Genomic DNA, 11704 nt, shown 5'->3' with positions numbered 1-11704 from the left:
ATTGAGTGTTGCTGAGTGGAACAGTTTCTGTGCTACTATGAATGATTCCAACAAACACATTTTAAAAAGTTATATTTTTATTTGGGTCACAGTATTAACACAAAACAGCAGCATATACAAAGAATGTGTCTCATGGCTCTGAAGTTTAATCATTTCTAGTTCTCTGGAGCACCTAAGACGCATTGAAACAATACCAATTCATTTATTTAATCAGTTATTAAACAAAGGGATCCATGGGCACACCAGAATCAGATTAACTTGACGACCGGAAAATATTTGTGAACAGAAAAGTCAAATTCTGGAGGAACCTGAAATTTAAAAAAAAAAGTTTATTTCTACATGAATTATCAATCACTTGTTCAACCTCTAGAACTGTTTTGCTGTTTTGTAAGCTTTCTCATGTCAGCTGCTCTTCAACAATGCAACCTGCCCATCAGCCTGAATGACGAAGCTTCCCATCACAAATTAGTCACTTTGCTTGCCCTTTTGGCTTCCCCCACTGCCAACCATTTAAAAAAAAATCTTTAGAAGCCCAGAATATTAATCATAGGCACTATTTCTAGGATTGATTAATCCAACATCCCTAATCAGCTATAAGGAACTGGGATTGAACTATTGCTGACTGGCCAATTTTAATGGTACTAGAGTGATCCATAATGCTGTGGATGTGGATTTGCAAAATTGCCTCTTGATAAGAACAACTTGTGTAATTTATGCATGATGACTGATATATTGTTTGATTTGACTTTTATACCAACTAATCAGTGGGACTCAACTCCTGCCTTTAGATTTCTGGACCACTTAGATTGTTTACAAATATGGATTTCAGAACAAATGACCCTACTATCTACAATTCCAATTCAATGCTTTGTAAACAATTTTGATCTGTAAGCTATGGAGGTAGGATTGACAGATTAGAATGTTATGATGGCCAGCTGTTGAGAAGTGTATTAATGGCAGCTTCTGCAGCTGCCATCTCTGCTGAGTAGAACTACTTTCTGGTAAGGCCACATTTTTAAATGTGATCCTTGACACAGATTTGGAACAAATTTCAGCCTTAAAGGATCACTGCAACACCCACACAAATTTCAAAAGGGCCCTTTACTAGTTACCCCTTCTTTTCCAGTATACTGAAATTAACCTTGTATTGCTTTGGCCAATTCAGCAGAAATGAGAAAATGATGTTAAAAATCCAGCCAATTATGGATGAAGTCTTTGAACCACTGATGTTCTTAACAAACTAAACCTTTATCTTTGATCCAGACCCCTTCAACTTTACAGAAAATGTTTGGTAATTGCAGAAGTTTAACAAGGAATTGGCAGAAGGACACTCGAGTCTTGAGTAGTGAAAACAGTTCTGTACATGAGACATCATTTGTTAGATAATTACTGCATAATTTTGACAGGATCAGAATGTATGTTAATGTAGTTTGAAAAACCCTTCCTCAAAAGTTCTCTTTAGTCATACTGACAGGACATGTCCACTGGGTACTGTAAACAACCTTCAGTCTGCCATCTCTACCTACAAGTAGCCTGTTCTGCATGCCAAACATATTGAAGAAAAACTAAAGCAACGAGTGTTTCAGTCAGTATGGCTTGTAAGCAAATGTAAAATTTCAAATGGCATTGTATAATAAGCAATAGCAGCTCCAAAATAAGACTAACCCTTTATTTAAAAAAATAACAAAACATTTGAAAATGTGCTTTATTCTTTCCTGTACAATGTCATATATTTACAAAAAGAGGTTAAATTCTGTAACAACAAAATATTCTGAAGGAACTCAGCAGGTCACATAGCATTTTTTGGGGGGAGGTGCTCTGCAAGCTAAAGCGCTGACAGTTCTTCCCCAGCCACACTCTCTCCACATGCTGCTCGACCTGCAGAGTTCTTCCTGTTGCTCTGGATTGTAGCATCTTCAGTTTCTCTGCTCTGCTAAGTTCTGTACCTGAGGGCACAGTGGCAGGGGAAACATTCCACATACTTTGTATTGATCACACGGTTTGTGTTAAACTCCAGGAGACAAAATTGGTATTTCAAACATGCAAGAACAAAGGGACAGCAGTAATTTGTAATGATCCAAGGTTGTGTTTTATTTTAAAGCCTGTCATGTTTTTTCCCTCAGCCCTCCATTATGTCAGCGAGGAACTTTGTTCATGCAAGGATTTTTGGATTAATTATATATAATTAACAATACAAAAAGCTCAGAGGTCATATTTCTGCAGTGTGACAGATCTTACCTAAAAGCAAATGTTCCCATCAGAATGACTAGCTACAACCAGCTTGATTTGGCCCCTAAACACTTTCTTCCAGAGTCTGATGGAGCTTAAAGTCAATAGTTTATTTAATTAATCTTGGCCAATCACCTGTTGGCCCCTCTCATCACAAATACTGCTCAACCTGCTGTCTATTTTCATAGTCCTTTGGGTTTTAGAGAAAGACGTGACTGAGTTGTGTCATATCTAGCCTGGAATGACTACAGGTAACTCAAATCATATTAAAGATTTTTCTTAACTCGAACACAAATCCATTTTGTCCTCGCCTTAGGTACTCAAACCGTATATCCATTTTGCTAATCACTGCATAGCCTGATGCCTCCGTTGGTCAGAGTTGACCATGGATATTACGTCCTAGCTGCCTAGATACGCAAGCCTGGGCAGCACGATATGGAGAGCAAGCAGTTGCCCATGTAGCAAGCTCCCCCACTCCATGCAACTGATGAACCCAAAGGAATAGCAGAGACCGATAGTTTGGTACCAGTAGCATTTCAGGAGTTGCCAGACAGCATTAAGCTCAATGTAGGACTTCAGCTCTGTATTTTTCCCCTCAGGGTTTACTCCTGAACCCTTCCCCATGAACAGGTTCATAAGGACCTTCGTAAGGAAGCAGAGGTTTGAGATCAGAGTTTTCCTTCTAGATGAGCTGCCAACCAAAGCTGATGAGACCCATCTGCCTGAAGCGACTGGTTTTAAGGCACATGTAACCCACCTTTGCCCCTTCTGTCAGTAGAAGTGGTTCTGCCGGGCTTAGTAGCTAAGCCACAAGTGAAGGCCAGGAGCTGGACTTGGTTCTCAGAGGCTATTAAGGTGCACACCATTGGGAGCATTTAACAGGTAGTGGGAGCTTGTCCCCATTATCACCCCTGGCTATAAAAACCTTAAGGAATCCCTGCATACAGACCACTGGTTAAATGAGTCAAACCAGTTAACAGGGAAGTCAGGACCTGGCCAGAGGATGCCACCTCAGCACTGCAGGACTGTTTCAAAAGCGCTGACTGGAGTACATTCAGGGAGGTGGCTACCTAAGATCATCACGTCAACATTGTGTGGGATCGGTGAAAATACATTGAGGACTTTACTGTGATTAAACACTACACTGCCAGGGCAAACCAGACACCATGGCTTATTGCAGAAGGTCGTGCACCGATTAGGGACTGGGATGCTGCCTTCAGATATTAGCAAGAGCCACGCTCTCCCATACCATCAGGAAAGTATTAGAACTCACAAAATATTCACAGACACCTCTGTGACAACCAGTGACACGTAATCTATGTGGCAAGGTATAGAAACCATAACAGATTACAAGTCCATCCTGTGCATCATCAGCAGAGACACCTCCCTTCCTGATAGTCTGAATGCCTTCTATGCATGATTTGACACAATGGATGATGTGACAGCGAGGAAAGCCCCCACCCTCCGAGGGACAGACAACTTGTGTGCTGCAACTGAGGTAAGGAGGCTCCTAGTCAGGGTAAACACACCTGGTCAGGTGCTGAGGAATTATGTGGCCCAGCTAACCGAGGTCTTAATGGACATCGTTAATCTCTCTTTGAAACAATCCACTGTACCTAATGGCTTCAAGGCAGCCACCATCATTCCGGTGGCCAAGAGAGCAGCAATTACCACCCAGTGGCATTGACTTCAAGTTAAAATTCAGGTTTATTTTCATCTGACTCTACATGTATACAACCAACCAAAACATATCACACACAGCACATAAAACAAAATATTACCATAAACAAGTTAATAAAATACAATTCAAAATGCATGCAATGCGCAGTATGAGGAAACAGTAAACAGTATACAGCTCACTGTTTTAAGTGATGAGATGTCGGTGGTGGCAGGGTATTCATTAGTTTCACATCCTGAGGGACGAAGAAGCTGTTACCCAATATGGCAGTCCTGGTCCAGATGCTCCTGTACCTCCTTTCTGATGGTAAGAGGGTCAAAAAAGATGTGGGCCCAAGTAGATCATCTCCTCATTAATCAAGAAGGCACAGCAGCGTCTACACTTTGAGGAGTTTGAAGTACGCAAAACTTCCTGCCTCTATTCTAACAACTTTCTACAGAAGCATCAAGAGTGTCCTGTCTGGCTGCATTATTGTGTCATTCGAACACTGCATGGCATAGGACTGCAAACCCTACGGAGGAGTAAGAAGCACAGAGAGGATCACTGGGGTCTTCTTCCCCCCTCCCCCCACACCCCCCCCACCATTTGTGATCATTACTGAAAGTATTGTAGACGAAGTGCCTGGAGAATTGTTGAAGGATCCCTGCCACCCATTCCACAATCTCTTTGACCCACTACCATCAGGAAGGAGGTACAGGAGCATCAGAACTAGGACAGCCAGACTGGGCAACAACTTCTTTCCTCAGGTTGTGAGACTAATGAATGTCCTGCTACCTCCAAGGTCTCTTCACTAGGAGGTTACTATTTACCTGTGCTGCACACTGCATGTGTTTTTGAATGACAATTTATTAACTTATTTATGGTAATATGTCATCTATGTTTTGTGAGTGTGCTGTGGTCTGGAGGAAAGTTTTGTTTGTTGTACACACACACACACACAACAATAAATTTGAAGGTGAACTTCTGCAATCATTTCATGGCAGAAGGCTGATACAGATGGAATTATTATTTTGCCTAACATAAGCAGATACATTAAGGAAGCCAGGAATTTGACTTTTGTTAAAGCTTCATCTGCTTGAGTTTTGTGATGGACAGCAAAGAGACACCCCTCACTGTATTGGTAGCGACTCAGGAATTGAGTATCAGAGCATGCCATGAAAGACTGATTTTATAATACACTGCAGGTATGAATGCAGTACATGCTTGTGTCTCTCCAAAATCCAACAATTTTTGATTTATGGATTCCTCAAAGAGATGGAAGGACAGCATAAATTTTTTTAAAAATCACATCATGATCTGGTAGGCATCGATCAGCTAAAATGGATAAGTTCTTCCTGAATAAAGTTGGAATGGATACAGACTGTTGAAGACGTTGTATTACAGGTTATCACTCTATTAGAGAACCTACACATGGTTGTTTAACCAAAAGGCTTGTCAGGCAGAAGTCAATGCTGTATACGCATGCTACCAACAGCAAGATTCCATTACAGTGATCTGGAGCCTCGCAATCCACACGAGGGCCACAGTCAGTTGTAGTACCTCATACACAGAATGTGCTACAAACACTCAGCAGATTGGGTGGTATCTGTGGAAAGAGAAACAGAGTTAAGACTTCAGGTCAGGACGATCAGTTCAGGTGCCTTGCCGTTCGGTGTGGGCGATCACGTCTCTCCATCCATCACGGTCCCTGACCCTCCAAATTGTAGTTGCTTCCCCTGTTTCTAACCATGATGTTAATCCATCTCTCATTTTCCTTCACTGTCTGCCTCTGCTTCTTTTTCCTTCCAGCTTTCCAGTTGTAACTAAATGCTCTAATGTCTCTCTTCGCATGATGTGTCCACAGAATTTGGATTGCTGTTTTCTGATTTTTTTAAAGTAATGTACATTTTGTTTTCGTTCTCTGTAGAACTTCTTCGTTGGTTATCCCATCTGTATATGATATGCATAGCATTCTTCTGAGGAACCACATCTCTGCTGCACTGATTCTTTTTTCCATTGCATTTGTGCTGGTCCATGATTCGCAGCCATATATCAATATAGGAAGAATGTAGCAGCTGAGAGTTCTAAGGCAGATGTCAATTGCTATTTTCTTGTTCGTTAGGATGTTTCTCATTTCTGTAAATGCTGTTCTTGCCATACTATTCTTGCTTTTATGTCTGTTCTGCATTTGCCATCAGATGTTACCCATGATCCAAGGTACTTGAAGTTGTGAACTTGTTTCAGGATTTCATTTCCCAATACGATCCTACAGTTTGGGATATCAGGTTTCTTTGATATGACCATTACTTCAGTTTTCTTTTTGTTTAAGGTTAGGGCAAGTCTTTTGCTCGCTGTGTGGATGGTAGATACTAGTTTCAGTAAATTTACGTCACTGTTTGCTATCAGTACTGTATCATCCGCATAGTGGAGGTTGTTGGTATTGTATCCTATACTTATTCCAGACAAGTTTTGTATGGCTCTCATGATCTTTTCACTGTACAGGGAGAACAAGTCTGATGATAGAACACAACCCTGTCTGACTCCTCACTTTATTGGCTGATATTCACCAATCTCGTTGTCCATCCGTATGGCTGCACTTTCTTGCCAGTAGAGATTCCTGATTATTCTTAGATCTTTTCCATCAATATTAATGTCTTTAAGCATTTTCATGATGACTTGGTGTTTCACTGTGTCAAAGGCTTTTGTGTAGTCAATGAAACAGAAGTATAGTTCTTGTTGTACTTCTATTGACCTTTCAATAATATTCCTGAGAATATAAGTTGTGTTTGACGTTTCCTTGCCTTCGACAAAGCCGCACTGTTCTTCACTGATCTCTGGTTTACATTTGTTTCTTATTCTGAACATGATGTTTCTAAGTAGAATTGTTGTGAGGTGGCTCATTAAACTAATTGTTCTGTGTTGTCCACACTCTGTTGCACCTGGTTTCTTTGGCAGTGCAATGAATACTGCCTTAAAAAGATCTTCTGGTACTTTGCCACTGTGGTATATTCTATTCAATAAGATCAGAAGTGTGGCAACAACAGGATGTATAAAAGCAAAAGACAGATCCACAATTATGGAAAAAGGAAAAATAATGCAAAGATGGTCAGAATACATCAAAGACCTATACAACGACAAAAGACCGACAGGACAACTTTGATATTGGCAACAACAACGAGGGCCCAGCAATACTGAAAGAAGAAGTGGAACATGCTATGAAGAAAATGTGAAAGGGGAAATAATCAGGACCAGATAACATTCCGGTTGAACTGTATGAAGCGCTAGAAGATTTTGGTGTAGAGAAATTAACAATCTTATTGAATAGAATATAAAACAATCAGGAGGATATCTGACCCAAAACCTTGCCCGTTTCTCTTCTACAGATATTGCTTGAATTGCTGAGTGTTTCTAGCATTTTGTGTTCCCATTTCAGATCTTCAATTTCTTTTCAGTTTTTAATTTCAGGCCTGGACAATCTAGTTTCGGTAAATAATTCTGTTTGAAATTGAAGGGTATTTATAAATTCTAATTAACATCTCTTCAATTTTAGAACATTTATACAACTTTAATTCTCAATGCAGTTATCATAGTATTATTATTTACCTTAGATTCTTTCTTGTGGCCTCCTGCAAGCAATTTCATCACTACTATATTAGGTTTTGCAACCTTTAGAATTCTCTTTACCTGAAAAGTGAAATTCCATAAGTGACTGAAAAGATGATCTAATATAGGTGGAAAACAATTAACAAGCACAATCAGTATAAAGCACAAACAGGCCATTTATTGGGCTTTGCAAAGTTTAGCCCTTATGATCCCAGAAGTCGAAAGCAAGATGAAGCAGAACACAAACTATGTATTTTTTAGACTCTCAACACATTTAACACAAATATTTTTTTTTAAATTCAAAAACATTAAGTACTTCATATTTTAAACATGCTCTAGTGTCCCATACCTCATTGTCTGGACTCGGGATGTTTTCCAATATCATTTTAGCCTGTTGGAAATGCTTACTGGCAGCTATGTACAGATCAGAAGACTGAGGTGGTGGAGTGTACTTGTTTAGGTCAGACATTTCCTATTTGGCAGAATTTTAAAATATTTCAAGGTGATGACATTTAACTAAAATAAAACTGTTTTATTAATGTTGTTCATTAAGACAAGGTCTATCAATCTCTGAAACAAGACAGTTTAATGAGCATAAGGCAAATTAATGGCAAGCAAATTAAATCCTGGACTTAATGAAGCACTGCAATAAGGATGGATGAGCTGGGTGACATGCAAGTGCCGATCCACTCCACATGGACTCCAGTGGTGGAACCTGATGTTGCTGGATTTAACTAATCTCTTCAGTCTTGTGCCTGGCCAACCCAGAATTTGAAGAAGATAAAGTAGTAATTTTTCATTTTTAAACAAACATTTAAAAGCAAAAAATGCATTCAGCTATATTAAAAATGTTACAAAAACATATACATGTGCTTTATCTAGAGATCAAAAGAGGGGAGGGGATACAAGTATGAACAACAGTGCAGAAGATGGCAAAACTCGATTATGTATGTAGTAAATTGAATTTGACCGTATCATTGCACCTCTCCATCCCAGGAATTGCAAATGACATGGAGCAGAAGAAAAAGGAACCATCATGCCAGGTGAAAGAAAATAGAAAAATAAAAAGAAAATCTACATAAAAAAGTTAACTAACAAAACTCTTAAAAACTTGAATATATACAGCCTTAATATAATGGCTTTAGTGGTGCTTCTTAAGTAATAACCAAGACAAATGTTTTTACTATTTCTGCAATTCAAAGACAGGTCATGTAGTACAGGTCCACAATCCCTTATCCAAAATCCTTGGGGCCAGTTGCATTTCGGAATTCAGAATTTTTCGGATTTCCTTATTGGTTCCGGGACCCCCACGGATACAAAAAAAAACAAGTATGCACAAGTCCCTTATTTAACTTGTCTCAGTGCCGGTGGTCTTTAGGACCCTGCGGAGCACCAGACCTATGCACATCCCCTCTTATGCTTAAAATCATCTCTAGATTACTTATAATACCTAATACAATGTAAATGCTATGTAAATAGTTCTTAAACTGTATTGTTTAGGGAATAATGACAAAAAAAATATTTCCAACAAAAACTTACAATAAAACAAAAATATACAGCTTCAAACGAACCGAATCAAACACATGGTAAATGACTTATTGGAATAAATGTAGAACATCACTGTCACTATAAAACTTCAGTAACTTGTCTTCCTGTTTCTTTAAATCATACACAATGGCAGTTCCGACACCATATTCTTCAGTAAGACACAGCATGAACAAGCTTCTACAATAACTCCACTTTCTGCGATATTGATAATGATAGATGCTTCCTTCTCTTTTTCTCATTGTTACCCATAGGGGTATCTGCAGCTCTTTTTGACATTTTCACAGTGAAATTAAACACAAAGTCAACAGTGAACACAAAATATCAGCCAACAGCAAATGTACATATAACCAGTACGCGCGCTGAGCCACAACTGATGTCTGGCGGCCTCTGCTAGTGCTGCCAAGTCACACCTGAGTGACGTCAGCTGTTGGCGAAAAAACCTCTGGTTTTCTGAGCTTTTTTGATTCCAGAATTTCCGATAAGGGACTGTGGACCTGTATGGTCGTGCAGCAGTTAGCGTAATGCTATTACAGTCCCAGCAACACGGGTTCAATTGTGTCACTGTCTGTAAGGAATTTGCACATTCCTCCCATATTGCACAGACATACAGGTTAGCGGTGCAATTAGTCGCATGGGTGTAATTGGCTGGCACGGGCTTGTGGGATGAGAAGGGCCTGTTACCATTCTTTACCTCTAAACAAAAAATAATTAATCATCAATTCCAAACAACTTGCCTTAAACTGTAGGTAGTGCACTGGTGGTGGAGTAAGAACACCATTGAAAGGAGCAAATCTATGTTCATATCGAACTTGTTCACTATCCAACTCAAATTTTGGCTTTCTCACTTTTCCATCCATATCAAAGGCTATCATTGTCTACAGCAGAATGAGAGAGGATAAAATGCAAGTAATTAAGATTTAAAACTGACTGAACAGAACCAACTTTTTAAGACTATGAAAAACGGGAAGGAATTTACTTTTTGCATTTAATGTATTATATGGCATACCATCTGGTAAATAAGAATTGATATACACGCACACACACACACTGTATATATTAGCATTTAGTAGCATCACATCATGACTGAATATACAAAATTTTAATTCATAATACTTATTCCAACAGTGGTTTAAACATTATATACTGATGCATGAAATACTAAATTAAATGACTAAGACAATCATTACTTGCATAATTACTCACGTATTTATTTTATATTTTACGTTGACTTCAGCCCAGAGTTGTTTTTCTTTAGTTGCACTAACAAAGCGATAATCTGTCATACAATCTGTCATGCAGTCAGATGATATTATCTCCTTAGTTCTTTAATTACTTCATTGCCTCTGTCAATTACCTCACATAGATAAGGGAACAACTTCTTCTGCACTGAAAACAATTGACCCTCTCTTCCTCGATAATAAAAACACCCAATCTCTCTTTCCATCAGTATGTAAATGAGAGATAATTTCACTAACTACACACTGTGAATAATAAAACCGCCACCTCTGTTGCTGGTTATAAATTACATGTTTACAGCTCCAATTCCAGTCACCATATGGTTAAATTTGACTGATTATCATCAGTGTTCTTATTAGATTTTCAGACATTTCATATCCCTACAATTGTAGACAGCCTCTATACATAGTCTGCCTTGGTTCGCTACCCAATCAAACTTTTGGTAAAACGTGTACCTTTGTTAATGTGCCAGCCGATTTCAGTACTCATTTGGTCTGTTTAACATCCTTTACCCTTTTTAACTTTTGGCTTATTCTACCCTCTTACATTATATCCATATCTTATCATTTCAATCATTGGTGGTTTAAATTGGTTCTTGCTAGACAAATTACTTCAAAAAAAATTCTTGACTGGATTTTTAAAAAAATCATAGCCTTGCCTCCTTCACTGTTTGGAACTTCCTTCAGCTCTAAAGCCTTGGACGAGTCATTATCTGGGTCAAATTCTCCTTTCTCCATCAACTTATCAACTTGCCAACACCTTTAGACAAATATTTTTTGAAAATGCTTTTGCAGTTAATCGCTTATTTTTCAATGCTGCAAGAGCTACATTCTAGACCAAATACCTAGGAGGTCTAAGACAGTTTAAGGTGAAATTTGGATCCACACCTCAGATGATGCAGAAATATGAGAATATCTTAGAATTGGGAGGAACTGTTGTCAATTGTAAGACACAGTGATCCTGGATATCACAGTTCTGAAGCTGGTTTTAATTGTAAAATGCCTTTAAAATTGTATTTGCTAACAATAGGTCTTGTGATCTAATATATTTACTTGTTATAATTAAATATTTATATAATCCCTATAACAATGGGTTCCATTTTAAAAATTAAAATCCACGTCAATTTTATCCATAAACCGGATATCACACAAACCACTCCCCAATCCCAATGATGTTTGAATTTGCAGATAAAGATTAAACATTATTAATAGTCCAGATGTGAAAGATGGGCTGCTGAAAATATGGTTAAGTTGAACAAAGGAAGAAATATGTCAGGAAAAACTGAGACTGATTAGGTTTGTTTTCCTCCTCCTTGCTTTGACTGGCACATATTCCTGACTGATCTTTCAGGATTGTTTAATTTCACACACATCTTGCAATTTCCATGATGATAGCACTCTCAATGCTTTACCCTTGCTTTTGATTTATATG

At 38.6% G+C, this 11704-nt stretch overlaps 1 protein-coding gene across 3 annotated transcripts in view; it reads right to left on the bottom strand.

Annotated features, from left to right (window-relative positions):
- Positions 1-59: 59 nt before the first annotated feature.
- Positions 60-11704, bottom strand: part of naa35 (N-alpha-acetyltransferase 35, NatC auxiliary subunit) — a 53451-nt gene continuing 41806 nt past the window's right edge. For all 3 annotated transcript variants that reach the window (XM_073070955.1, XM_073070964.1, XM_073070946.1), the window contains exons 20-23: positions 9772-9912; positions 7839-7961; positions 7490-7570; positions 60-308 (exon numbers count right to left, since the gene is read on the bottom strand). In XM_073070955.1, coding sequence (XP_072927056.1) covers positions 249-308; positions 7490-7570; positions 7839-7961; positions 9772-9912 — 405 coding nt within the window. In that variant the 3' untranslated portion in view covers positions 60-248. The remainder of the gene's footprint in view (positions 309-7489; positions 7571-7838; positions 7962-9771; positions 9913-11704) is intronic.

Source organism: Hemitrygon akajei, chromosome 2, assembly GCF_048418815.1.
Source record: "Hemitrygon akajei chromosome 2, sHemAka1.3, whole genome shotgun sequence".
Classification (NCBI taxonomy): domain Eukaryota; kingdom Metazoa; phylum Chordata; class Chondrichthyes; order Myliobatiformes; family Dasyatidae; genus Hemitrygon; species Hemitrygon akajei.
The sequence above is the reverse complement of the archived record's forward strand: the minus strand, read 5'-3'. Positions and strand labels throughout refer to the sequence as shown.